Genomic DNA, 25482 nt, shown 5'->3' on the forward strand with positions numbered 1-25482 from the left:
ACAATGCAATACATCTTAATAGTCATAGAAAGGCTTCATTTTTCTTTGCAAAATATCATGTATTTTTTTTTATTTTGGGGATATGACCTGGCATGTTCTTGACAGACCCTCCCAACTATCCCTCCTCTAAGTTTACAGTACAATGAGTGACTAAAATGGTGCAATTCTTGGCATTTTCGGTATGCATGATACAAATAAAAAGATGAATTTCGTGCTTTTTGTGGGGCTCAGGCAAGTTTCTACTGGAATGTTTAACTCGGATAAAAATGGACTGTTGGATCATTTGATGGATCATCAAAAATGGATCATTTTACGGCAAAAGCTTGACAAAGAAATAAAATGCAATTTAAATAAAGCATTTTTAGAAGACAATGGGAGTCGTGAAGTGAAGGCGAGAGAATTTTAGATGCACAGTATTGAAACTAGATGAAATTCTAAACATTTGGAAAGGTGACACTTTAAAACCACAAACAACCAGAAAGTCCAGGTATTTAAAGGGATAGCCCTTTATTTTCAGATTGATTCAGGTCACCATCTGTGAGGACTAAATAAGATTATTCAGAATATTAAATGCAGACAAACTTGCCATTTCACTGAAGAAAGTCCTTAAAGGGATAGTTCACCCAAAAATTTTAATTCTGTCATTAATTACTCACCCTCATGTTGATTCAAACCTGTAAGACTTTCGTTCACCTTCAGAACACAAATGAAGATCTTTTTTTTCTCAGATTTCATCAAAAAAAATTTAATCTGTGTTTCGAAGATGAACAAAGGCTTACATGCTTGGGACGACATGAGGGTGAGTAATGAATGACCACATTTTAGGGAACTAACCCTTTAAGGACTTTCTCCAGTGAAATTAATTCAGAATTTAATATTCTGAACTTAAATAATCTTGTCCATTTCGCTCCAGGACATTGAATCCTCACAGATGGTGACCTGAATCAAACTACACAACACTGTTACATAAATATTGCCCCCTTTTCCAGTTTTGGAAAACCATTAGATTGACATTTAAGGGGGGGGGGGGGTTGACATTAGGAATGAGATTAGTGATCATTGAGCAGATAATGACTTTCAAATCTCAGTTTGAGCTTTGCCAGGTGATGCAGACGCATTTAGGACCGAGAGCGAGAAAAGGAGGGGGAAGCAGGCTGTAATATTCCACAGCCTCTGACAAGTGGAAAATTCAACAGAACTTCTCACAACCATAAAAACTAAATAGGTGGAAACATGGTCCTACAGACGCTGAGGTTTCTCGCAGCCCTGACTTCTTAGGAATGTCTGAAGTGAGGTCAGATTGACTTCATTCATTGGTTACTTGGTAACTTGCCTTTTAGCTGACGCCGTTCATCCAAAGTGACTTACGGGGGACTAATTGCAGGGGTTAAGTAATTTGCTCAAGTGCGTAATAGTGCAGGACAGGGCAGGCTTTTTGACCTCAGTAACTATCTAGTTCCTGAGTCACCCCTGATTGGCCCTAAACCGGAAACCTTTGTATTAGCAACCCAGATTTGTACCCATTACCCCAATTTCTTCTCATTAATACAGCGCTGTGAGATAAATTTGAAAGCATTAGCACATTTTTGGGTCTTTGCACATTTGTCATTGCAAGAGTGGGCCATATCTGTTAGGCATTATGAAGCCACAGGCCAAGATGATTCTTGTTAATCAACGCCTGCATTATCAACACATATCCTCGCTAAACATCACTACAGGCCTCCTTCACAGCAAATCATTCTGCATATGTGTGCAATGGCTCTCACACTGCAAAACCCTTAACAAGAAGTTCCAAAGCAAAGTCGGCTCCAAGAATGGAAGGATTACTTTGGTGAAAAACAAGTGCTCTATAACAATTAATAAATAAATTGTATTTAAAACATAAATATGCACTCATTTTATTGGAAACTTGATCAACTAGATGTGGAGTCCCAAAGAGAACATGGTTGTTGAAAAAGGAATCAAGAATTTGTGGAACTAAGAGTTGGCAGACAAGTTGTCAACCAATCTTAAGAGGTCCCAGTGCTCACCCCTGCTGTACCTCATACCCTCCCCTGACTGAAAAGGCCTCTGATTCAATGGTCAAACCGTCAACGATGAGGCCAACAGATACCAGCGCTGTCCTCTCAGTCTTGACGTCTCATTTGGGGATCTCCAGGGCCGTTACTGCAGGTTTGGTCTTGAAGTACTGATTGAAACGTAGCACGGCATACCTAGAAAAAGAATGTGACAAAATCAGATCTGAAAGTCAAAATTAAGAATGGGATTGAATTAATTGAATCAGAAATTTACTTAGGGCATATTTATCTCCAATAATTGATATATAATATTTGTAAAATAATTTTTTTAAACAAAAATAAAAATCCTCCATTTGTCAAATGCTTAAACTGAATATAGTTTTGACCAATTATGGCTGTTATCTATAAAATCAACATGATCTATTTATGTATTAAGTATTATGTTTGTAAAATGTTATGCATTACGTTTGTAGCATATATTAAGCTATAATATAAAACGCAAAGAAATGCATTATTAAATATAACTATAACTGCAAAAAATACATTTACTTTTTTATGGTTCCTATGAAATACATCAAATATAAGATAACAAAAAAGTTTTTACAGGGGCATTTTGTCAAATTCAGTGGCATTATTGCCCTGAGACCTGGCTAATTTTTTTGCTCTGAAAGACACTGAAGTTTAAATACATTTACATAATAATTTTTATCCTTTTTCTACATGCAAAAGAGGCAGATTTTTTAAACAGGCTGTGAGACCCCTCCTGATATCATATGCGCAGGCAGTGATTTGTTGTTTAAAGGTGCAGCTTGAGAGGAACCACGACCTGTTGCTTGGAAACTGGTGATGTAGGAAGTTTACAGAATATATTACTTGAGCCAGTTTAATAAAAGTGAGCCACGACACCAACAAAAATATCCTCAGCCTACGGATGACATAACTCACCCCCTCCGAACAACCAAATCGAGAATAACTTAAGTAAAGTTTCATTGTGCTACAGAGCACAGATACACAACACTGAAGATTTCGAGTGCGGTTTAGGTGGAGTGCCAAAGTCACAGAGGGTGGCAGGCCGCAATTCACTTGTCCTGAATCAAATCTGCTTTTCACCACTTGAAAACAAACACCATTGACAGGTTTCTATGGGCAATAGAACTAACAGTCCGCACCCATTCATGCACAGTATGTGGGAGACCTTCATCTAAGACCTTTACCTCCAACCGAAGCATTCACACACAGATTCAGGTCTAATGTATTTTTAAGTTTCAAAGACAATGGACAATGTTTTAGGACTGTTTAGCCATGATCCCAAGAGATCTAACCTTCAATTCAGGTCTCATGTGTTTCTGTAAGGTGAATGGGTAAGGTGTTAACTTTGGTTTGAGGCCATTTCTGGTCAATGAATTACTTGGAAACTGAACTTTGGCCGAATTATATTTTGACTTACATATAATTTCAGTCATAAACAAATGGAAATCAGAGTATATAGCCTATATTTTTTTCCCTGAATAGAATTTTATATTAGGTTACAAAAGTGTATTAGGTTACTTGCCTGGTTATTGGCTGCATTAGTTGCCGCTACTTTCTGTCACTTACACTATACATTCTTTATCTGCCTTTAACCCCCATTTCTCTTGTTGATGATCTTTATGCCTGTAAAAAAATCCTCCCCCATCACAAGAGATGAAAGGCTGGATACGCCGCTTACCCGAGGAAGTCAAACTCGATGGAGGAATACTTGGCTTGGATCAGGGCCCAGAAACCCCAGAAGAAATGTGAGGCCTGCCAAAGCGGAAGAACAAGAACTTTAGGGGAAAGCCTTCCAGCTCAGTTCACACACAGATGTAACACTGACAGCAATCGTCATGCAACAAACTTGTAATCCAATACCTTTGAATAAACAACCCTAAATCAATTTCATAAATCTTGCATTATCAAAACATTTTCTCCTCCAATGTCCTCTGCACATGCAAAACTTACCAGAGCAAATTTGTTGACTTGTACATAGAGCGTCTCCAGTTCACTCTGGCTCACCTCCTCACCTTTCTTGGTGAAGAGCTTGTAGGCCTGTAGGTAGGTGTGCAACCAGTCCAACTGCATCTCTCGACTGGGATAAAGGTTATAGTCGGGTTCACTCATGCCTGATGAACACACACACACACAAGGGTAATGCAAATCAGTTCCCAGAGTATCATTTTTTATGAATGATATTTTTTTTATGCTGCTCACCAGCAAATTCATTGAAATGATTTCCAATGTCAAATGCTTGATAGTTGTAACTTGAATATTCATAATCGATGAACCGAACATGACCTGGAAAAAAAAGCAAGAGGGTTTGATTCATAGTAAACAAGACAAAATATTAGTCTTAAGTGCCTTTTCAAACAAAAGCCCTGAATTTAATGCCATAAGTGAAAAGTGTAACACTGGCTCTATATTGGTGTCAATATTGTTTTGTTTGTTTGAGTGGCTCAACATGTCAAATTCTGGCTCAACCAAATGCAGGGCGTCATGTTTGCCTAAACAATAAAACACGGGAGGTAGGATGGAAGAGGCGGCAGTTGTGTTTGAGAAACCTGGAACCAGTCAAAATTTTTGACATTTTGTTGCACAGAATGCACTCTGCAGCTTTTTTAACTTGAGTGCTAAGACATAAGACAGGTGTTTTTTATTTCTAAAGAAATGAACACTTTTATTCAACCAGAAAACATTAAATTGATCAAAAGTGACATTGGAGACATGTTACAAAAGATTTCAATTTCAAATAAATGCTTTCTAATCATCAAATAATCCTGAAAAGTATTGTTTTCATCATTGATAATAATGCAGTAAATCAGCATATTAAAATGATTTCTGAAGGATTATGTGACACTGAAGACTGGAGTAATGATGCTGAAAATTCAGCTTTACATTTAAACAAAAAACTGACATTTTTAATTGTAATCAAATTTCACACTGTTACTAGTTTTACTGCATTTTTGATCAAATAAATGCAGCCTTGGTGAGCATTAAAGACTAATAAAACACTAAAAATTGTACAGACTCTTGGGATTTGAATGCATCATGAACAGTGGGCTATAACATTACTAATATTATTTTTCTCACCCATATGACTTTGGTTACACCAGCAGAACAGAAAAGCAGAGGCAGAGAAATTTAGTGCAGTTTGATAAAGTGTTTATGATTAAAGCATTTATTATAATATATTATAGTAAATATGGTCAATTTGATTCTATATTGTCATGATGTTGACATATTACCCACCTTCCTTTACGTTATGAATGATGTTCTTGCAGAGCAGGTCATTGTGACAGAGCACTACAGGAGAGCCCAGCTGCGACAGGTGTTCCTTCATCCAGATCATTTCCTGTTCAAGCACTTCCTGACTGGGCACTTCCTGCTGAATTCTAAATAATAATAAAAAACACGGAAAGAGATCAGTGATTCAAGCAAATGGCAGAAAGACAAGAGTGTTTGACAACACAATAATGCCACAAATTAGATTTTTAGAAAATTATTTTTTTTTATTTAATTAGTTTGCTTATAACTGATGTTCGTTTGGTAAAATAATTGGTAACACTTTACAATAAGGTTTCATTTGTTAGCATTAGCTAACATGAACTAACAATAAACGACACATCTACAGCATTCATGAATCTTCTCTAATGTTAATCTCAACATTTACTAATAAAGATCAAAAGTTGTATCTGTTAACACTAGTTAATGCACTGGGAACTAACTTTAACAATGAGCAATACATTTGTTGCAGTGTTTATTCATCTTTGTTTACACTAATTAATAAAAATACACATGTTCATTTTTAGTTCATGTTAGCTCAGATCCATTAAATAATATTTACTTTTTATTTGAATACTGTATTATTATGTTGAAATAAATATAGCATAGTTTGTTAAATAATTAAAATGTAAAAACTGGAACCTTATTGTAAAGCATTACCGACAATTTAAAAATGCTTCATCAGTCATTTATCTTAAGGATGGATTAACAAAAGAGAAATTAAGACATTGATAATGTGGTCCAGTCCCACCAATGAGAAAGCCCGTCTGAGTGACCACTCTCCCCTTATAATGGGCTTAAGGAGCTATTTCTAGAATCTCCTTTTGCCATGCAGCGGCTCACACAAAACCCAGCAGCCTCTCTGACTGATCTGTGATTTGTTGCATGCTTTTTTTGCATAAGTTTATGACTTGTTTTATAGTATTAGGAAACTACCGAGTAAAATCGTCCTGTTAGACATTGGGGAGTAATAATAAAATCTCTACCGGAGAAACTCTGATGACACTAATGCTTTAATGACTGATGACGTAAATGACTTTGAATGTGCATGATCTCTGGCTACCGATAAACGTCAGCTTTTAAGAGCCAGCATGTTTGTAAGGATGACAATTGAGATGATTATGTGACATAACAGCTCTGAGCATGAGATTAGATGGACAAATACAATCTGGATTCCCATGAAACACCTGTCTGAGCAAAATCTAAATTCAAATGTGCCTTTTGAGATGTGATCAGTTTTAATATACATTTTTATGAGATAATTTAAGTTTTAAAGAGGACCTATTATGATTTTGTTACATTTTTAACTTTCTTTAGTGTGTAATCAGGGTCCAATATCCTCAAATTCAAGGACTTAATGTGGGGACACATTTGTTGTGTTCAACAACAAACGTTGAGGTACCATCGTAGTAGTTTCGTGCGCAACGTTTCATGGCAACGTACAACACAAAGTACCTCACACGGGAAACACTTGACGTAATGCGTAAATGCGAGAGACTAACATAAATCAAGCGACCTAGTGCGCATAGGTCACAAAGTGTTGGCGAAATAACACATTAGCGGACCGGAGGGAATAATATGGATTTTTTTCCAGAAAACCTCTTGCACAAAACTAAATTCAAGCACTTTCAAGGACCATGCTATGCGTGTTTATTTTCCAAAACTTTCCAGGGCCTTGAAAAAAAGTCACTCCAAAGGGAGTTAAGGCCCATGTATCCTTCATTTTCACTTGTCTTGCACAGCTTTCAAAGCATACTCAACCGAGGATGAGCACGGACGGACGATTGCATTTCTATACAAGTTCTCTACAAGACGTCAGTCACAGAGTTGTGCCATTTACAGGACATTTGCTCAGAAGGAAAAAAGAAGAAAAGATCCGCCATTGCATGTAAACTTTAGAACAAGAACCAAGACAAAAACGATGAAGAATTACTCCCTGAGGGTTACCTGACGTTAGAGGCTTGGTCAGTGAACTCCGTGGCCACTAGCGAGAAGTACTTGCGCATTTTGATCCACAGGTTGGGTTTGGGGATGCAGCCATTGTGTGCGTGGATGGCGTGAATTCGGGCCATTTCACGGGCGATCAGTCTGCCAATAAAAACAAAGGAAGACATTGGTCAAAACTGCAAAGCTCAGTTTCAGCCTAAACACAATGCCTGGAAAAAGCCGTTTATGTGGAAAAATGGATATTAGTCCAAGGTCACCTGTGTAATTTGCAATACGGTTCACTGTGTGCCTGGAAGGAGATATGTGACCCTCATGAAGGGAATGAACACTTCAGTCTCGAGTGCACAAGAACTTCACTCCAAATTTGCAGATAGCTTAGACTATTTGAAGAACGTTTCCACAAGCCATTCTTCAATATTTAAAGACATGCTGTACATTTGATCATTATATACATTATACTTCTATTCAGCAAAGATGCATTCAATTTATCAAAAGTGACAGTAAAGACTTTTACATTGTTACACAATATTTAAATTTCAAATAAATATTAAGCAGCACAACTGTTTTCAACACTGATAATAATTAGGAAGGTTCACATCTGCATATTAGAATGATTTCTGAAGGATCATGTGACACTGAAGACTGGAGTAATGATGCTGAAATATCAGTTTTGCATCACTGGAATAAATTACATTTTAAAATATATTCAAACAGAAAACAGTTCTTTTACGTTGTAATAATATTTAACAATATTACTGTTTTTACTTAATTTTTGAACAAATAAATGGAGCCTATCAAAAGCAATAAAGAAAACTTACCAACCCCAAACTTTTGAATGGTATTAAATTGATTTCAGTATGTATGAAAAATATTTTAAGAATAATAATAATTTAATCATTTTAAATCATCACATTGCATTCTGTTATTTGCGAAGAATACATGTGATACTGTCTTAGCATCTGGTCAAAAGAGGTATAATTATGTAATTAGTATAATATATAAATAGTACAAGGTTTTGGCCTAAGCTGAGGTCAGTTTTAATGACTTCACTATTATAGTTACAAAAGACAAAAAATATTCCAAAAAATAGGCCAAAAACTAAGATCAGTGTGTTCAATTCAACGTGTTATTTTTAGAACGAACACCCACACTTCCATTTTGTGCCGTGTGCAGAACGGACCCACCTGAGTAACACAGGATCCCTGACGTCTTGAGTATCCAGAGCGCGTCCTTGCATGAACTCATAGCAGATGCCATTCTGGAAGGTGCAGTAAAGTCGGGGCGCGCAACCGTTGGCGTGTAGAACTTGGAAGCTCTTCAGTTCATTGTCTCGGTCCACGATCAGCTCCGTCTTGTTGCCGTACACCCTCACCAGCACCACATCCTCGTCGCAGTCCTCCACATAACACCCCACTAGTTTGTTAGTTGTGCCATCTGTGAAAAGCTGAGGGGACAAAAAAAAAGGAACATAAGGCTCTCATGATCAAGCATATCAACTGCAATCACAGCTACTTTTTTTGCAAGATGCATAGACATTACAGTCAAATTGAAATGGCATTACTGCAAAAATATGCGTTCTTTTAAAGAGGTCACGCAGTGACGAATTGATCTTCTACTGGTCACACGTCGTCACGTGATGCGAATTCACAGGTCAGAGTTCACCATACTTGAACTTGAGCGTTTCCGGTCTGATGCATTTGCATGTGTATGAATGGAATTCAATGGAACGAAATGTATAGTGTGACCGCCCCTTAACTCATTGCCTATTTTTGGTATAACCACTAAATAAAATCTCTCAGGAACCTCCATTTTAGTGATACCAACTTCAAATTTGGAACACAACTTGATTAGACATATGGCGTTGATTTTCTAGCAATTTTAGACTCCAGATTATTTCGTAAAATATATTTTTTTTGTCTAAAATATAAAATGTTTAGTACGGTAAATTTGATTAACATTAAACGCATGTTTTTAACGTTCTTCTTTAAAACCAACCTCAGGCCTGTATTCCAAAGCATTAATTAATTGCACTATTTAAGTTCAGATTTTCATGTTTATGCTTAATAAGGGGTGTGAAAGAATAAAATAAGCCATTTTCAATTATTCAAATGTCAATCATGATAGAGCATATGATAAATTGGCAAGACTTTAAATGCTTTGTCCTTGTGACAATGTATCCCACAATTCATTGCGCTGGCCCAGCCACCAACCAATGCATTTCTGAGATTCCTGAAATGACTAAAGTACAAACAGCGGCAGTGGTCGACATACAGAGGATGAATTCATCTCGGAGCAGGTGCCGTTTAGACAGTTCAACAGTTTTGTCGAAAGGTTACAACACTTAGAACTTGCGTCTCAATAGTAAATGGGTTTAAGATACACCGATGAAAGCAAACATACCACAACTATCTGAACAAACTTTGAAATTAACAAGCAGAAAGTGATATGTAGGATGGTTTGAACCTCTAAAAATAGTTTGGTCAGTGTTTATAGTTGAGTGTAGGCCAGGTGGTTATCATCAACAAACACAACACAATAACTAGCCCCTTTTGCCAGTGTCACATGACCACGTGGCTCTTCTAAACGGCTGGAACGCCGGAGCTCATCTGATGAATGGCATCAAAATGCCACGCGCCAACAGAGGAGCTTTATTTTGAACATTTTGGCTTCATTCAAAGGACTGTACCAAAGCAGCTGTGAACAATAAGTTTGGGCACAATGCATGTTTTTCATTGATGAAAACTATGCTGGCTATCTGTAAACAGTACCTATTAGGTGTGTAACAATATATCGCAATACAAAAATGCAACAGTATGTATCGTTGATGGTGACAATATACATTGTGTATAGTTCATCCAAAATTCAAGTTTCCAGAGTTTTAGTGTCAGTACTACATTAAACTACTATATATAATGTTGAATATAATGTATAATAATGAAATGGGGGAATATTTGTGGGTCCTGATAATGCCAAATGTCTTGTTACCAGTAAAAAGTGGCCTAGATTATTTTAAATACATCTAGTCAGTGATAGAGGGCAAGCATGTTCGTCTAAAATAATTCTGTATTTTCAGCTTCAGAATCTTGAATATTTTTATTCTGGTGTCAACATTGTCCTGTGCATTGGGTTATCAGCACCAAGTCCAAGCCTATTCATGTACACCCACAATGTAATACTAAATTTACCATTTGAATCAACAGTACATTTTTTATAAACCTTTTACCATATGTCTTGGAGTATCGCAATACTATTGTATTGTAAGTTCAGTATCGTGATATGTATCGAATCGTCACATGTGGGTATCGTTACATCCCAAGTCTATCTGTGTGGAGGTAGAACGGGATTAGGTTCATTCAGCCTGGCTTCAAAACAGTGGCAAACACAACTAATGTTGTGGCCCAAGAGTATAGAGGTGAAAATACATGTCTGGGCCATAGGTCACCCTAAAATCATAAGAATGAAAAGAATGAATTGTTTAAGACCAGGACTAAGGATAGGCCAGTGGAAGAGTTTTGGGCCAATCCTTGAACAAGTGCATGTGTTTTTGTCTCATGCAAATTTAGATGCATTGAATATCACTGTTGTGTATTCTGCTGATTTAAATGTCACCTAGGTAACATTAACTAGCTGGCTGACATAGTTGAGGTTTTGTTGAAATAGCAACAAGGACTTGATAAAGGAAAAGGTTGAAAATCATAAATGAATCAGTAAAGTTTTCATCAAATGCAGCCATTTTCCTGGAAAAGTGTGGTGTGGATCTATAATGTGTATTTAAAGGCACAGTATGAAAGTTTCGCTGCTATAGGTCGCTTATTCAAAAGAAACAACAAAGGCGTAGGCGTGAATGAGCGTGGAATCATGGGAGTTGTCGTCTTCACCTCCACAGCCAGCCGATGGATTTGATCAGCGAGTTGCATTTGATCACTTAAATTCACATTATTTTATTTCATTCTAATGAAACAGCCACAATGCTAAATTACTACTCATACTGGTCACTTTATTTGATGAATTAAAATTGGGGGGTAACGCAGCGCTGTTTTACTTGGTCAAAACAATCATACTAAAATACATTTGAGCGTTTTGAAAGTTACGTTATAACCAGGGCTTGACATGAACACCCACCGACCTACACTAGCTACTTTGGCGGGTTGAATTTTATATATAATATATATACCTTTTTCAGTTGTAGTCTTTTAAAAAGGCATTTGAAATAATAAACTAAGTGTAATGTAGTGTTGTCAAAAATATAGATTTTTCAATATACATTTCAATATCTGAAACTTTTCCAATACTCATTTGCAGAATCCACGATACCAGCTGCGTTTTCTCTCTCTCTCTCTCATCTCTCTGACAGCGAGTGACACACAAACCCGCCTCTCCTCACTCACTCATTTCATTTGCTCGGGATGAATATAGTTGGTGTTACAGCTTGAATTTCGGCGTGGGATTGCGCATATTGTGCATAATTTTACTCATTCCCGCAGATTTTGTGCTAACACACAAAGTGTGCGCACATAAAGCCGCCTCTCAGTACTAAATTGAGTTCTTTTTCGCTGATTATTGCGCTTAAACAGTCAAATACACACAAAACAGTCTTGGCGTGTATTCAGGTAAACACAGTCAGTAAGTAAAACAAGAAATCGAGGGTAACGCGGATATGACGTCATTGACAGGTGATGCAATGACTTGATATGTTACACTGGTAAAAATAGCTGATTTCTCTGGATTTAAACATTGTTGGAAACATTTGGGATAATGTAAGTAAACAAGTCAACAAACTATAACATTGTTCTAGTGGTTTTTGAACATTTTAATCCAAAAATCTTACACATTGTGCCTTTAATTGAAATTATAATCACAAAAATGTGTATGAATATAGCTAAAAAATGGCTGAAATGCTGTATCATTTAAAAATGTTTTGAGAGCACTATACATTCCTATTTCTATTACTGATTTTCACTTCATACATAGGCTAATTTTAAGGAAAATCATGTTAAAATGTAAATATCAAATATGATCCATCAGGCTTTTGAGGAATGTTTATTTGTACATCTCTCAATCATCATTGCATTTCATTGCATTATATGTTTTGTCCCAACAATTAAAACTACAGAGCTTTTTATCATTAAACTAAGCATTTCAAACTAACATCATCTTACCAAGGCACATTATTGGGAGATATAAAGCTACAAATTATATTTATATGCATTTTATGTAAGTAGTCTGATTTATTGTTTATTACGACCTCAATGATTTACATTTACATCAGAATTTCATTATTGGCCATATAAATATCAGTAAATCCACCAAATTGCATATTCTTGCTCAGTTTGGGCCTGTGCATAAATTTGAGGTGTTTTTTTCCTCCTCGAATATGAACTCCATATTCGCAATATATCATACTACTGTATATGAGCCATAATATATGATACTCAACAAAAAACACATATGCAAGCTAATACATATATTGCTTTACAGTGCTAATATTAGAAAAAATAATAGTAATAGTAATAATAGTAAATATCTACTACTGCATATAAAAAAGCTATAATTGTTTTTAACAAAAATCTCTTAACATTCAAGGAAAAAATTATTGGAAAAAAATCTCTATAAATATAAAAATACAACTGCTAAAAATGAATTAAAATAATGCATTACAGTAATGAGAATTTGGGAGGAAAATGTGCTTAATATCACGATAAAAAAAAAAATGCTTCATTTTCTTTAAGTACACAATATGTTTATGCCTTTCCCTTGCTTTTAGGCTGAAATATGACTCGAACACGTTCTTGAGCGTTTTCATGAGATTCATTAGTGACGTGGACTGGGACACGCCGTCTCTGCTTAAAGACAAACAAACAATAATAACACTGTTCATTAGTAACCTTCATTTCCCATCACACTAAATGATAACACTCAAACAGATATGACAGATGAAGCACGTGAGGCTGATCATCAGTGCAATAATGCAACGTTTATAACTGTGCTACTAAACGTGTAGCATATGTGGCGTTGGACCGAGACGTCAGGCCAGCCAGTAAGTGTGAGTCACAGAGTTTAATCAGGTTATTTAAACAGCTGCATTAGGATGAACTCAAGGCAGCATTATGGGAGGCTTGCTTTATTACTATTAATAACTGTCATTAACTGTTTGAATATTGTAAGCCTCCTAAATGAATAAACAAATGATATTTTGTTTATATGAGACATTGATCTGATTATACAAATACAATAGGCTAATCACTTTTGGATAAAATGTGGTTTTGGGTCGAGTCAATCTAATCAGATCCACTAGTTTCAAACCAGAACGCCAGGTGGGAGCTGCTCTATCTGTGAGATAACCTGTTATTCAAAGATGATAAGTAACAGCTGACCTGTGTCAAGAACAAAAGAAGAAAAACTTGTGTGTGTGTGTATATATATATATATATATATATATATATATATATATAAATAAGTGTGTGTGTGTATACACAGAACAACAACATGACTTGCAACAAAATGCATTGACACCACCTGTAACCCAAAGGACCTTGTTGAGGTATATTTATATCAGATTTTATATATTATATATTTATGCACCAGCAAGTGCATTTACATAATGGCAAAACATGCACCTAACTGAGCAAACTCATTTCACTGAATTTAAAGATTTATTGAGGTGTCAACATGTGATAGAACTAGGATATGCAAACACAACTCTGTATGTACATATATATATATATATATATAGCCTATGTCATTGACAAATAAAGCTTAAAAAAAGTGGGGTTTTTTTCAATCTTTTCAAAACTGATATAATGCATAGTTTTGAGTCATGAGCAATGTGTTTAAACAGGTCTCAGTTGTTAAAGCAATAGTTAACTTGAAAATGAAAATTCTGTCATCATTTACTCACCCTCTAGTTGTTTCAAACCGGTATGATTTTCTTTCTTCTGCTGAACACAGAGGAAGATATTTTGAAGAATGTCGATAACCAGGCAGTTGATGGACCCCATTGACTTCCATGGCCTTTTTTTCCCCTACTATAGAAGTCAAAGGTGTCCATCAACTGCCTGATTATCAACATTCTTCAAAATATCTTCCTTACAGGTTTGAAAAAAACTTGAGGGTAAGTAAATGATGACAGAATTTTCATTTTTAGGTTAACTATTCCTTTAACATTTCAAAGGGTTTAAATTCATTTTTGACAGTTGACTTATGTCAGGTGGTACAACCAAATAGTTGTATGCATGTATACTGTAGTTGTACCACCTGACATGAAAAGTGTACTCTACTCATACTTGAAATTAGCTGTTTTTGCCAGTATTTGATAGAGATCTATAAACATTTTCACTCTGCTACAAGGATTGGTCGGGCTCCTCTGAATGATGCATTATGTTTACTGGGATTACCTTGTCAATTCATACTAAAAGAGCCATATTTGCAGTTGTGCCACCCTGACATTTGGGAATCTACAAATTGCTGGACAAAAGTATTTCAATTATCTCAACTACTGATATGTATAAAAATGTGTTTATATGAAAGGTTTCAACCCTGAAATGATGCCATAGTATTTAATTATTTTTTATTTTATTAAGACACCTTTTTAAATAGTTTTCTTAGTCTGTTCATTTGTTTGGACAGTTGCACCACCTGACAGTTTGGGGGTTTAAGATAACAAAACAAAATAATATGTATTATTTAAATGTAGCCTACTAAAAATGAATTCAAACTAAATAGGTTTTATAGAACAAAGCGATAGGCTATGTCATGAATTTATCAAATTATTTTATAAGGAAATAATGCACTTGGACACAAAAATATGCACGTCATGTCATTGACCCATATATACAATCATAATACTAAACTGAAGGTTTCTTGATTTTGGTTTTTAGTTAGCAAAGAAGTCACTGCCAGCTGGCCAGTGACGTATACAGGACGTATACGCACCTCACTCACGTCAAAGATTGATAACCTATCTTATCTGGCGCAAATGGTTAAAATAGTTATTTATACGCGTTTTATTACATAATATGTGTTGCTAGATGTGGTTAAACTGGGTGTAATGTCCAGCAGCTGGCTAAGTTAGCCAGGCTAGTTTCCAACGTCACTCATACGGTCATAGAAAATAATATGACGTGATAACGCACCAAACCTTCAACGTCATTTAAGCTTTATTAAAATATATATTCTTCAATGAAAATGAAAAACGCCACACCTCAAAAAAAAAAAAAAAAAGAAAAAAAGAAAAAAAAAAAGGCCTTAAATACGCCGGGAGTGGATTAGCTCAAGCTACACAGTCACACCTACCTTAGTACGGATCAGGTTCGGGTCCCAGCCTGGTCTGAGCTCTTTGATCAGCTTCATCGCCCCTTCCGTAACATTATGTTCGTCCACGAATATCGGGAATTTTCTGATCGTCGGTGACCCAACCGGCACGTGGATCTCCGTCTCCATCATATGATTTAACTGTCTATTAATGCCCGACATAGTATTAAATAGGTATTTTCAGTGTTTAGGGGGTCTAAAGGTTTTTATTTGAACATGCACAGAAGGTCCAGCCCGGTTTAGAATATGCAGGAGACAAGAGGAGCGACTCAAAAAATGCCGGTACCGTTGGTTTCTGTCATCACGGCAGGAAAAAACGGCGCTTCTTCCTTCTGTAGGCACCGCCCACAAGAAATCATCCGATGACGGAGCCTAGCTCATGAATATTAATGAGGTCAGGCTGACGGGACTTCAGCACCTTCCAATGGCGAAGGACTGACTTATTAATATTGATTAGGTAAAATTACGTTGCTTGGTCGTACATGGTAAAGGCTTGGCTCATGAAAAACCCTTCTGCATCGTAAGATTCGTAAATAACCTGGCTTTATGTGTCTCTCAATAAACATATGCTCATTATTTAGTCTTTTTTCTCTTTCTTTTGATATATATATTTTTTATGTAGCATGGTACATATATATAGCCTACGTTATATATCATATAATGTGAAAAAATTAAGTCAAAGTTTAGCCTGGGGAAATGTAAACAATGTGAATATTTAGCCAAATCAAATGACTAGCATAAAGAACTGCGTTGTCTAAACTAATCTCAGGTTTACTGTAATCATGTGTCATTATTGCATGTAATGCTATCTATGAATCAGGCCAATAGGAGTCTCTCACAAACGCACAACGGACCCAAATCAGACATTTTTATAACATGAGCTAAAGTGACCTCTGGTGGATAAGGTTCTCCTATTACAAACCACAAAATATTTTGATGATAATGAATGATGATGTGAAAAATAAGCAAATATTAGATTTTTATTCTAAAATAGGTAAATCATTGTGAATAATATAAAAGCTGCAATTTAGCAGAAAAACAAACCTTATATAGCTATATTACTATTTTATTTAGTTTTTATATTTCCAGTTTTCATTTTAATTTTAGTTAAACTTTTAGTAATTTTAGTTTTTTTATTATTATTATTATAAGTATTATTATTATTATTTAGCTTATTTAAAATATGTCGATATTGTTTTTGTTATTCTTTATTTTACATAAAATTAAACTAAATGAAAAATGTTGAAATAAATGAAATAGTATTTTTTAATAATATTTTAGTAACAATATATATATATATAGGCTATATATACCAGGGTTTTTAGTTAACTTTAAAAAAAAAGAAAAAGAAAAAAAAAAAGGCCCTAAATACGCCGGGAGTGGATTAGCTATATATATATATATATATATATATATATATATTTTTTTTTTTTTTTTTTTTTTTTTTTTTAACTAAAAACCCTGGTTGACAGCAACATTCAGCCACTAGATGTCCCCGCAACTTCTTCAAAGATTGTACTGGCATACTGTCTGCGTCCGAGAGCTAGGCAGCTAACTTGTTGCCTCGCTGCTTTATCAGGCAGGACTTTGTGTGAAAGTAGGGTGACCAGACGTCCCGAAATCTAAGCTGTTGTCCCGAATCCCGAGTCCGGCCCTAATTGTCCCGAAAATTGTAGCCTATACTAAAGCAAAATCTTGAGTAGCTAGTTATTGTCTGATAAAACATTAAAAAACTGTCCGTGGAGGTTGAGTCGTCCTGCAGCCAGCCCCCGCCGGCTGCTCATTGGCTGCAGCATCTTTTCTTCTTCTTTTGAAGTTCTACAAAGATACCGATTCGCGAATTTACATGCATTGATAACATAGACGATTGATAAGCGAGCGCAAGTTGCAATAGCCGCGAGGACGGTGAATGTGCAGACAGCCAATCGTAAAGGAGTGATTGATTGGTCGCGGCACTGTGTGCAAAAAAAAATTACCTCGGCCTAATGTCTGATGTCGGGTTATACAAAGCAAATCATCTTCACAATTATTTAGTTTTCTTATTTAATGACCGACAATTTAGTTGTAAAAATTATTTCGGCATAAGGCTTATTAGCGTTAGGCTATAGCCTGAAAGGTCTGATTTATGCACTGTTACAACTGTCATTGTTCTGTTTTTTTCACAATGACATTTGAGTTCATGATTTTAATGTTTTTTTTGTGGCAGACTATAAAGACTAATGACAGACTGTTGATCTTTGAATAAAAATATGTTTGGTTCAGGTTTGAAATTCATTATCTTTTATTATGTAGTCTAGTAGGCCTGCTGTTGCATGGTTACATTTGCAGGCAGTGTTTGCTCATCCTCACAAAACTGATTCCGAATAGACTTCTGAGGCAGCATAATCTTGATTGACACAGCCCTTAAAATGGCCGACTCCCTGATCAGTGCCCTGAATTCTGAACTAGGGAGCTGAATGAGAAGCAAACTACATCTATGCTGCCTTAAAAAATCGATCAGATGAAGATAACTCATCATGAGACAGGATGGAAGTGAAGGTAACATCCCCCGAACTTCCGAAGGCAGCATTTTAAAGCTTTCAGACGCAGCCACTTATTATTACAACATAGGCCTACTTATAGGCTACTGTCTGTGTATTAGCCAATAGACATTATTCAGAGCAGCGCCATGACAGGTATGAAAGCGAGGCTGTGATAACTTGACGTGTTTTGAATGGCATCCGCTGGAACTTTCCACAGCTCATGTTGATGGAGTTTTTTTGTCTACTGACATTTCTCGTAAAGATATTTTTGCAGTGTTTCATCTGAAGAACAATCCAAAAACACAGTAAATAACAGTACAACCACTGAAGAGATGTAGGCTGTCTATCCCGTCACAGCCTCGCTTTCATTCCAGTTAAAAATCAAAGATGGCACTGCCGTGAATAAGGTCTATGCGGCAGGCAAAAATAAGCACTGCACATTAAACTTTTGTACTCTCAACTGGAAATATGTTATTTGAAAAGGACGTCCTTATGCCACTGATTGACTGATTTGATTTTTCAATTTTAAACACTTTGTAGAAGTCCAATAAAATGATGTGGCTGGAAAAATAGTATAAATTCAATGTTTTTTTATCACAAGAAAAAAATCCTTTTAAAAACAAGATTTATAATATGTTCTCACTTGTTGTTCTGTAAAATATTCTATATCACTATTAACCTGTCATGTCTAACAGGAAACAATCCCTCTCAGGCATAGGTTTTCTTTTTCAGGGAGCATAAATGAATGGGCCACTGCACACACTGATGTCATGCTTTCACACTTGCAGATACACGTCTCTGTCAACCGTTTCCGTCTTTAGTCAGGGATTCTCAATTGTTCTTGAGGCCTGGAATGTTGTGTGATTTTTCTGAGGGGGTTGGTTGCTTGTCAATGTATCCTGGAAACTCTGAACTTGTGTCTGAAGCACCGCTAGAGCGGCTCATGCGATACCAAAGACTTCAGAAATATTTGCTCTCCAAATGAACACACGGTGACTAAACTGTTCGCTGTTTTATAAAGGGTTATTCTTTCTGGGTGACCCAAAGATCTCCACACCCAAGACAAATTCCCCTTTCAAAGTTCATGTTGACACTTCTTGTGCAGTAAAGATTGTACTGGATTCCTGTTTTCACATGTGCAAATATGCATGCACACATATGCACTTTACATTTAGGCCGTATTCTTTCATGTTAACACACACACACACACACACACACACACACACACACACACACACATGCACGCACACACGAAAATCCTCTCTGTAAATAATTACCTGCGCATGCACAATACTAAATACAGATGCCTGCTTGCTGGATAATTTAACAAAAAGGAGACAGATGGGTTCCCAAACATTCATGATCGGCTGTTTCACCCCACAAGACTGCCGTAAAACTGACACTTCGAAAGTCACTTCTTTACAGATGCCCGTTTGTCTCACAAAAAGTGGGAAACATGCATGTTAGCCTCATAGCATAATTGCCTAAGTCATATTTCATTGTCTTTGCAAAACAAGGAAAAACAAAAAATGACTTAGGCAATTATACTATGAGGCTAACGATATGTACAATTTACATAATAACTGTATATGGATAATTCTATTATTATATTTTACTTGAAGTGCACTTTGTCTGAAATTTAGCACAGTGAACGTGATTTCACCCTATAATAGCCTACAACATTTATCAACATCTTTGTTGATCCTCGAACAACATTCCAATCAACCAATCAATTAGATTTGAGAGACTTTTTACCCAGTTTACAGTTTATGTCAAGTGGGTTTACAACAAGTGTTGCTTCTACACCAGTGTTATTTACTTATTATTTCCCTTTGATTTTATAACTTATAGGGTTATGTTTAGGGGTTAGCACTGTTTTTCGTACAGAAATGTTGTTCCAGGATCAACAAAATATATTGAACCAGGAACATTGGTCTTACTTGGCTGATAGTTAACTTAGCTCTGAGAACTGACTTAAAACACCATAGCAACGACCTAGCAACCACCCACACATTGTTACTATTAAAGAAGCTATTAAAACTTATAGGCCTACTACATGAAAAATGTAAAAACAAATAAAAAATCTAAAAAAAAGTTTAAGCTGAAATACTAAAATTACTAAAACTAAAATTGAAATCTATATAAAGCAAAGCTAAAAAAAAAAAAAAAAAGACAAAAGCACATAACAAAATGACTATAAAATAAAACAAGCACCAATCTAAAACATAAAAATGTAGGGTTTTTTTTCTGTGTATTGTTTGTTGCATTTAATTGAACACAAAGTAAACAATTCAAGGCCCTTTAGGACATTTTCACCCACAATATTTTTTTTTTCTTCAATATTTTAACATTGTTAATATCATGTAGCCGTGCTCCATTCCTGTAGGCATAGCTGAAACAGTAGAAAATGGCACTAGCAACACCAAGGTCATGAGTTTAATTCCCAGGGGAAATGTACTGTAAATTACTTTGGATAAAAGTTTCTGCCAAATGAATAAATGTAATCAAAAGTCCATAATTCACACTTGAAGTTTTCCCATGTTTATTTCACTAAAGCTCAGTTCCATAAAAAATGACAGAAGTGACATCATTAAAGCCCCATTCCGTTTCTGGACTGTGGAAGCAAAGGTCCGTCGGCCATCTGCACTGCTGTCAGAGTTTTTATGTCTTCCTTTATGTGTCTCATCCTCCTCCTCTACACAGACGAGCCCTGATGATTTTAACCTCCTCTAGTGAGTGTCGGGCCACACACAACACGTCCCGCTTTAAACGGCCCTCCGGGTCTCTTGTAAACCCGCCAGAGCTGCTGCGGCTTCATTCTCCTGCAGGTCTTTACAGCAGGAACAATACTTGATTTAAAGGCTGGGGAATTTACTGTTCCTGCTTCAGCTATTTTGTGTGTGGCATCTGTTGTGCGCAAAGCTAAAGGTAGACAATTGCATTGAAGAGTGTTACAGAGAAGCTGGTTCATTTGGAAGGAAGAGAGGAGAGGCTCACTAAACAGGTGGCGGAAACACATACACCATGAATAATGAAAGAAAGATTAGCGCTTCAATAGATTGTTTGCTTTAAAGTTTTTTTTTTGCCTCCATTCAGAGTGAAAAGTCACAATTAAAATGAGTGGAATGAGTTTTAAAATAGCACAACAACAAACAGAGAAAGAGCCTGCAGGGTGTTGGACTAGATGTGCTTATGAGAGTAAATTAAAGGAGAACTCCGGTCAATTTTAACATTGAGCTCATTTTTTTGTACATTTGGAGTGCTGTCAATACAGAGAACAACTACAAAAATCGGTGTTGCCTACACCGAGTTATTCTATTTTTAAAATTTGCACCCTGTTGACTTCAATGGGGCAAGTACTAAACCTGCTTTTAGCCTCTTAACATCCTTGATGTGTCATTACAAGTGCACAGAAAATGTGAGTGATTCCTTCTGAGTGAACACGAGTGAGTCTGACTGCAGTAGATGTGAAAGAAATGTATAAAAATGATGTTATTTAAGCCAGCGCAAATACCTTTGTTTACATCCTGTTTTTCGGTTGAAGTCCAAAGTAGTCGATTGCAGAGTTCACACGCATAGGTTTAATACCTATGATCACGCGCGTGAACTCGGCAATCGACTACTTTGGACTTCAACCGAAAAACAGGATGTAAACAAAGGTATTTGCGCTGGCTTAAATAACATCATTTTTATACATATCTTTCACATCTACTGCAGTCAGACTCACTCGTGTTCACTCAGAAGGAATCACTCACATTTTCTGTGCACTTGTAATGACACATCAAGGATGTTAAGAGGCTAAAAGCAGGTTTAAAACTTGCCCCATTGAAGTCAACAGGGTGCAAATTTTAAAAATAGAATAACTCGGTGTAGGCAACACCGATTTTTGTCGTTGTTCTCTGTATTGACAGCACTCCAAATGTACAAAAAAATGAGCTCAATGTTAAAATTGACCGGAGTTCTCCTTTAAGTTTCATAACTTAAAGTTTTATTCGTCATGCGCACAAAAAGTAAATGACAAGTTGTACATTGAAATGCATGTATTGAGCGTGCAGGTTTCTATTTCCAATTTAGTGTATATTGCATACACACTACTGTTCAAAAGTTTGGGTCAGTGAGATTTCATGAACCGCTCTGAGTATAACGTTACAGGTTAACGTAACCAATTACAGTAGTTATGCCATATAAGTTTGTTGTTTTGGTTCTCGAGGAACTGTAAAAGGCGGCTACTGTTTCTGTTGCGGTGCTCAGTGACTGACGTCTGTCTAATTCATAGCATGAAACGCAATGATGACGTGTGATGTCTGCGTGGAGATATGAAAATATCGTAAATAATCTGAAAAATCGTATAGCATTCGGACAAAATGCAATGACAGACAATATATAAATACATTTAGACCACTTAACTTAGTGATTGCAATCAGGATGTGAAGAGACGGGAACAAATCGCCTATGCCTTTAAAAGCACCTGATAAATGGCTGTACATCACAAAAACATTTTGATGGAAAAATGTCAAATTGTAATGAAAGCAATGCCACAAGTCTTTATAAATAGCTTTTTCATTTGATTTGGGGGTGAAATATGACCCTGATGTGTTCTTGACAGGCATTACTCATCCATATTACAGCTTTGATGTCTCGTATACCAATAACACACCATAATCTCAAAAAATGCCATTCAGGTTCAGAAACTGAAGTCTATATTTATTGCAGAAGAAGTAACACTGTGTACCCCAGCAAAGTCTATACTATGGTGGAACACAAACATCAATTTAGTGTTTTATAGGCTGTTGTAAACGTTGGTGTGATAAGGAATTGTGTGGAGGACTGTATGAATTACATTTCAGTCCTTCCAGACAAATCACACCGCAGTGGAATGCCTGCACACATATGCTTAAGTGCTTCTGAAATCCAAAAGATCTGATATCTAAATCTGAGACAAATGTTATCAGATAAATGAGCAACTGAGATCTCTTCTCAAATGTTTAGACAGCGATGAGATAAATAGCTTCTGCTGGCAAAAACACTCGTCTAGTTTCAGAAGAGAGTCTGAGATCCTTAAGACGAGGGGGGATATGTTCTCTGAGACCGTATCTAGGTCAAGGAAGGGTTTGATAAGGTGTTGCATGTGCACGCTGGTGTTTGTCTTTACCTGCTCATACACTTGCATTGAGTTTGAGCCACAGAAGCACATATGGACTGAACAAAAGCCAAGATCCCAAACCCATCAATAGAGCAATTACCTTCCAGAAACACGGTCTGTATCTTCTCCCTGTGGCCCTTTGACCCCTGACACCTCTCCCCTTATTATGACAATGCCGTGAGCTCCAAAAAACCTTTCAGTTTCAAATAAGCTCCTTTCAACCAAAGTAAACAAGCTTTAGAAGAGCAGCTGCCGGTTTGGATGTTAATGGCTCAATGTGATTCTCTATTGATCCGGGGGGAGTTTCATTTTCCACGCGCAGCATTACAATCCCATTTGGCTCTGAAAATTAAAGTAATCTGAAAAAGATTACAGAGAATAATCTGTCAAATGAAATGACACCGATTTCATGCATCATTAGGAATCCTATTGAGAGTATAAATTCTGAGAGTGTCTCTTGAGCCCTGGTTATTAAAGCACTCTCATCACTCATTCAGTCTGGCTTCTGGGACTGTTTTGTTTTGCTTATCCTGACAATTTCTTTCAATATAAAGTGTGGCATGTGACAAATGTTTCCTCAAGTCTATTTCCAAACACTAGAGGAAAACAATTAACACATTTGTGATATTGATGTTTTACCTGTTGACTAGCCTATATAAGCAGGTGAACAGGTTTCTGGATAATCTTTAACTTGGATGTGGGATGTTTGCTGATCTTCAGATTGTGGGCTGAAGAAACTGGCTATTTATTCTCTGGTTACACTTGAGCAGAAAATTCCAAAGAACAAAGTTAATTTTTCAAAGCAATTAGGTCTAAATTAAGATGAATAGTAAGAGGTCAATGACTATCATCTTGAAAACAAATATCATAATTAGTGGTATATCATGGATAATGGATCATTCATTAATTCAATAAATATAATTTAAAATATCATAATAACTCTTAACTTAAAACACATTAAAAAAAAAAACTTCAAACTGTATAGTAATACCCAGTGAAAAAAAATATATTTATTGTGGATAATTAAATAATAAATATTATGGATAATGGATAATTTAATCGTTTTAATCATTGATCGTTTAATTATGAAAAATGGATAATTTTGCCCAAGCACTGCTCTTAATCATATACTATGAATTATACAGTAGATATGACATAGTTCATATTAATATTATTACAATTTTATCATTACTACTCATGTTTGATGATGAAAATATAAAAAACTTCAAAATGCCATGAATTAATAAAATCATAAATAACATCATTACATTTTTAAATGATGGATAGTGGATAAATAATGTATACTAATATAATATTTTTTTGATGGTGTTTGATAAGCCAGACATAAAAAAAATCCCTCAAAACACCCTAGCAACCGCTCATGATTGAGGCAGCAACTTCTGCATTGAGCGCACATGCAAAAACACTTTACTGTTACATTAGCACCAGACAATGCTGCAAATTTCTCACTTAAGAATTTAATGGGATTGATGGACCATTTTAGGATGAAAACACAAACATGATCTATGACTGACAAAATGATGTCTGCTTTTCTGTAAAATAGCTCTCTGGAGTCTTGACTTGTCTCATCAAGACCTGACAGAAACCATGATATCTCACATCTAGATAGACAATCTGGCGCTGTACAAAAATATATAACATGATTCAAGTAGATTTAAGACATAACAACAGAAGTAGGACAGAAATCCACTGGTGATTAACCTTCCAGAAAATGCAAAAAAAAAAAAAAAAAAAATTACCGGCTACTTTACCTTAGAGTTTGCGCTCACCTTTCAACAAAAGCACTTTTCTCTGAGTCACTATACAGAAAAAGTACAACATGACACATGACGGAATGAGCTATCAGTGTAATTGTGGGAGTATTTCCGGTGGGATGACATTATTTGTCATGAACTAAGGTGATGACAGTTATTTCCGGAGTGGTATATATCTGAGAGACACTAACAGAGGACTTTTGTATCAGGTGTCTTCAAGGGTCTTTAGTTACGGGAAGTCAACCTACTGTAACTTCCAGTCAAGAAACTAAAGCTTGTGACTTAAGCTAGGGGCCATCTTATGACTAACTCTTTGCATAGATGAGTATTGTGATAAACTGATATGTAGTAGTAGACATATGATATTATACATGTGTCATGTCTATCTATCTATCTATCTATCTATCTATCTATCTATCTATCTATCTATCTATCTATCTATCTATCTATCTATCTATCTGTCTGTCTGT

The 25482-nt window shown here is 36.0% G+C and overlaps 1 protein-coding gene across 1 annotated transcript; it reads right to left on the reverse strand.

Annotated features, from left to right (window-relative positions):
* Positions 1-1180: 1180 nt before the first annotated feature.
* etnk2 (ethanolamine kinase 2) lies at positions 1181-15929 on the reverse strand. Its single transcript, XM_079857180.1, has 8 exons — positions 15555-15929; positions 8447-8706; positions 7263-7403; positions 5283-5425; positions 4248-4331; positions 3999-4159; positions 3727-3800; positions 1181-2213 (listed from the first exon to the last, which is right to left on the reverse strand). Exons 1-8 carry the CDS (start codon positions 15732-15734, stop codon positions 2141-2143), a joined length of 1116 nt encoding a protein of 371 aa, XP_079713306.1. The 5' UTR covers positions 15735-15929; the 3' UTR covers positions 1181-2140.
* Positions 15930-25482: the final 9553 nt, after the last annotated feature.

Source organism: Squalius cephalus (assembly GCF_949319135.1).
Source record: "Squalius cephalus genome assembly, chromosome: 22".
NCBI lineage: Eukaryota > Metazoa > Chordata > Actinopteri > Cypriniformes > Leuciscidae > Squalius > Squalius cephalus.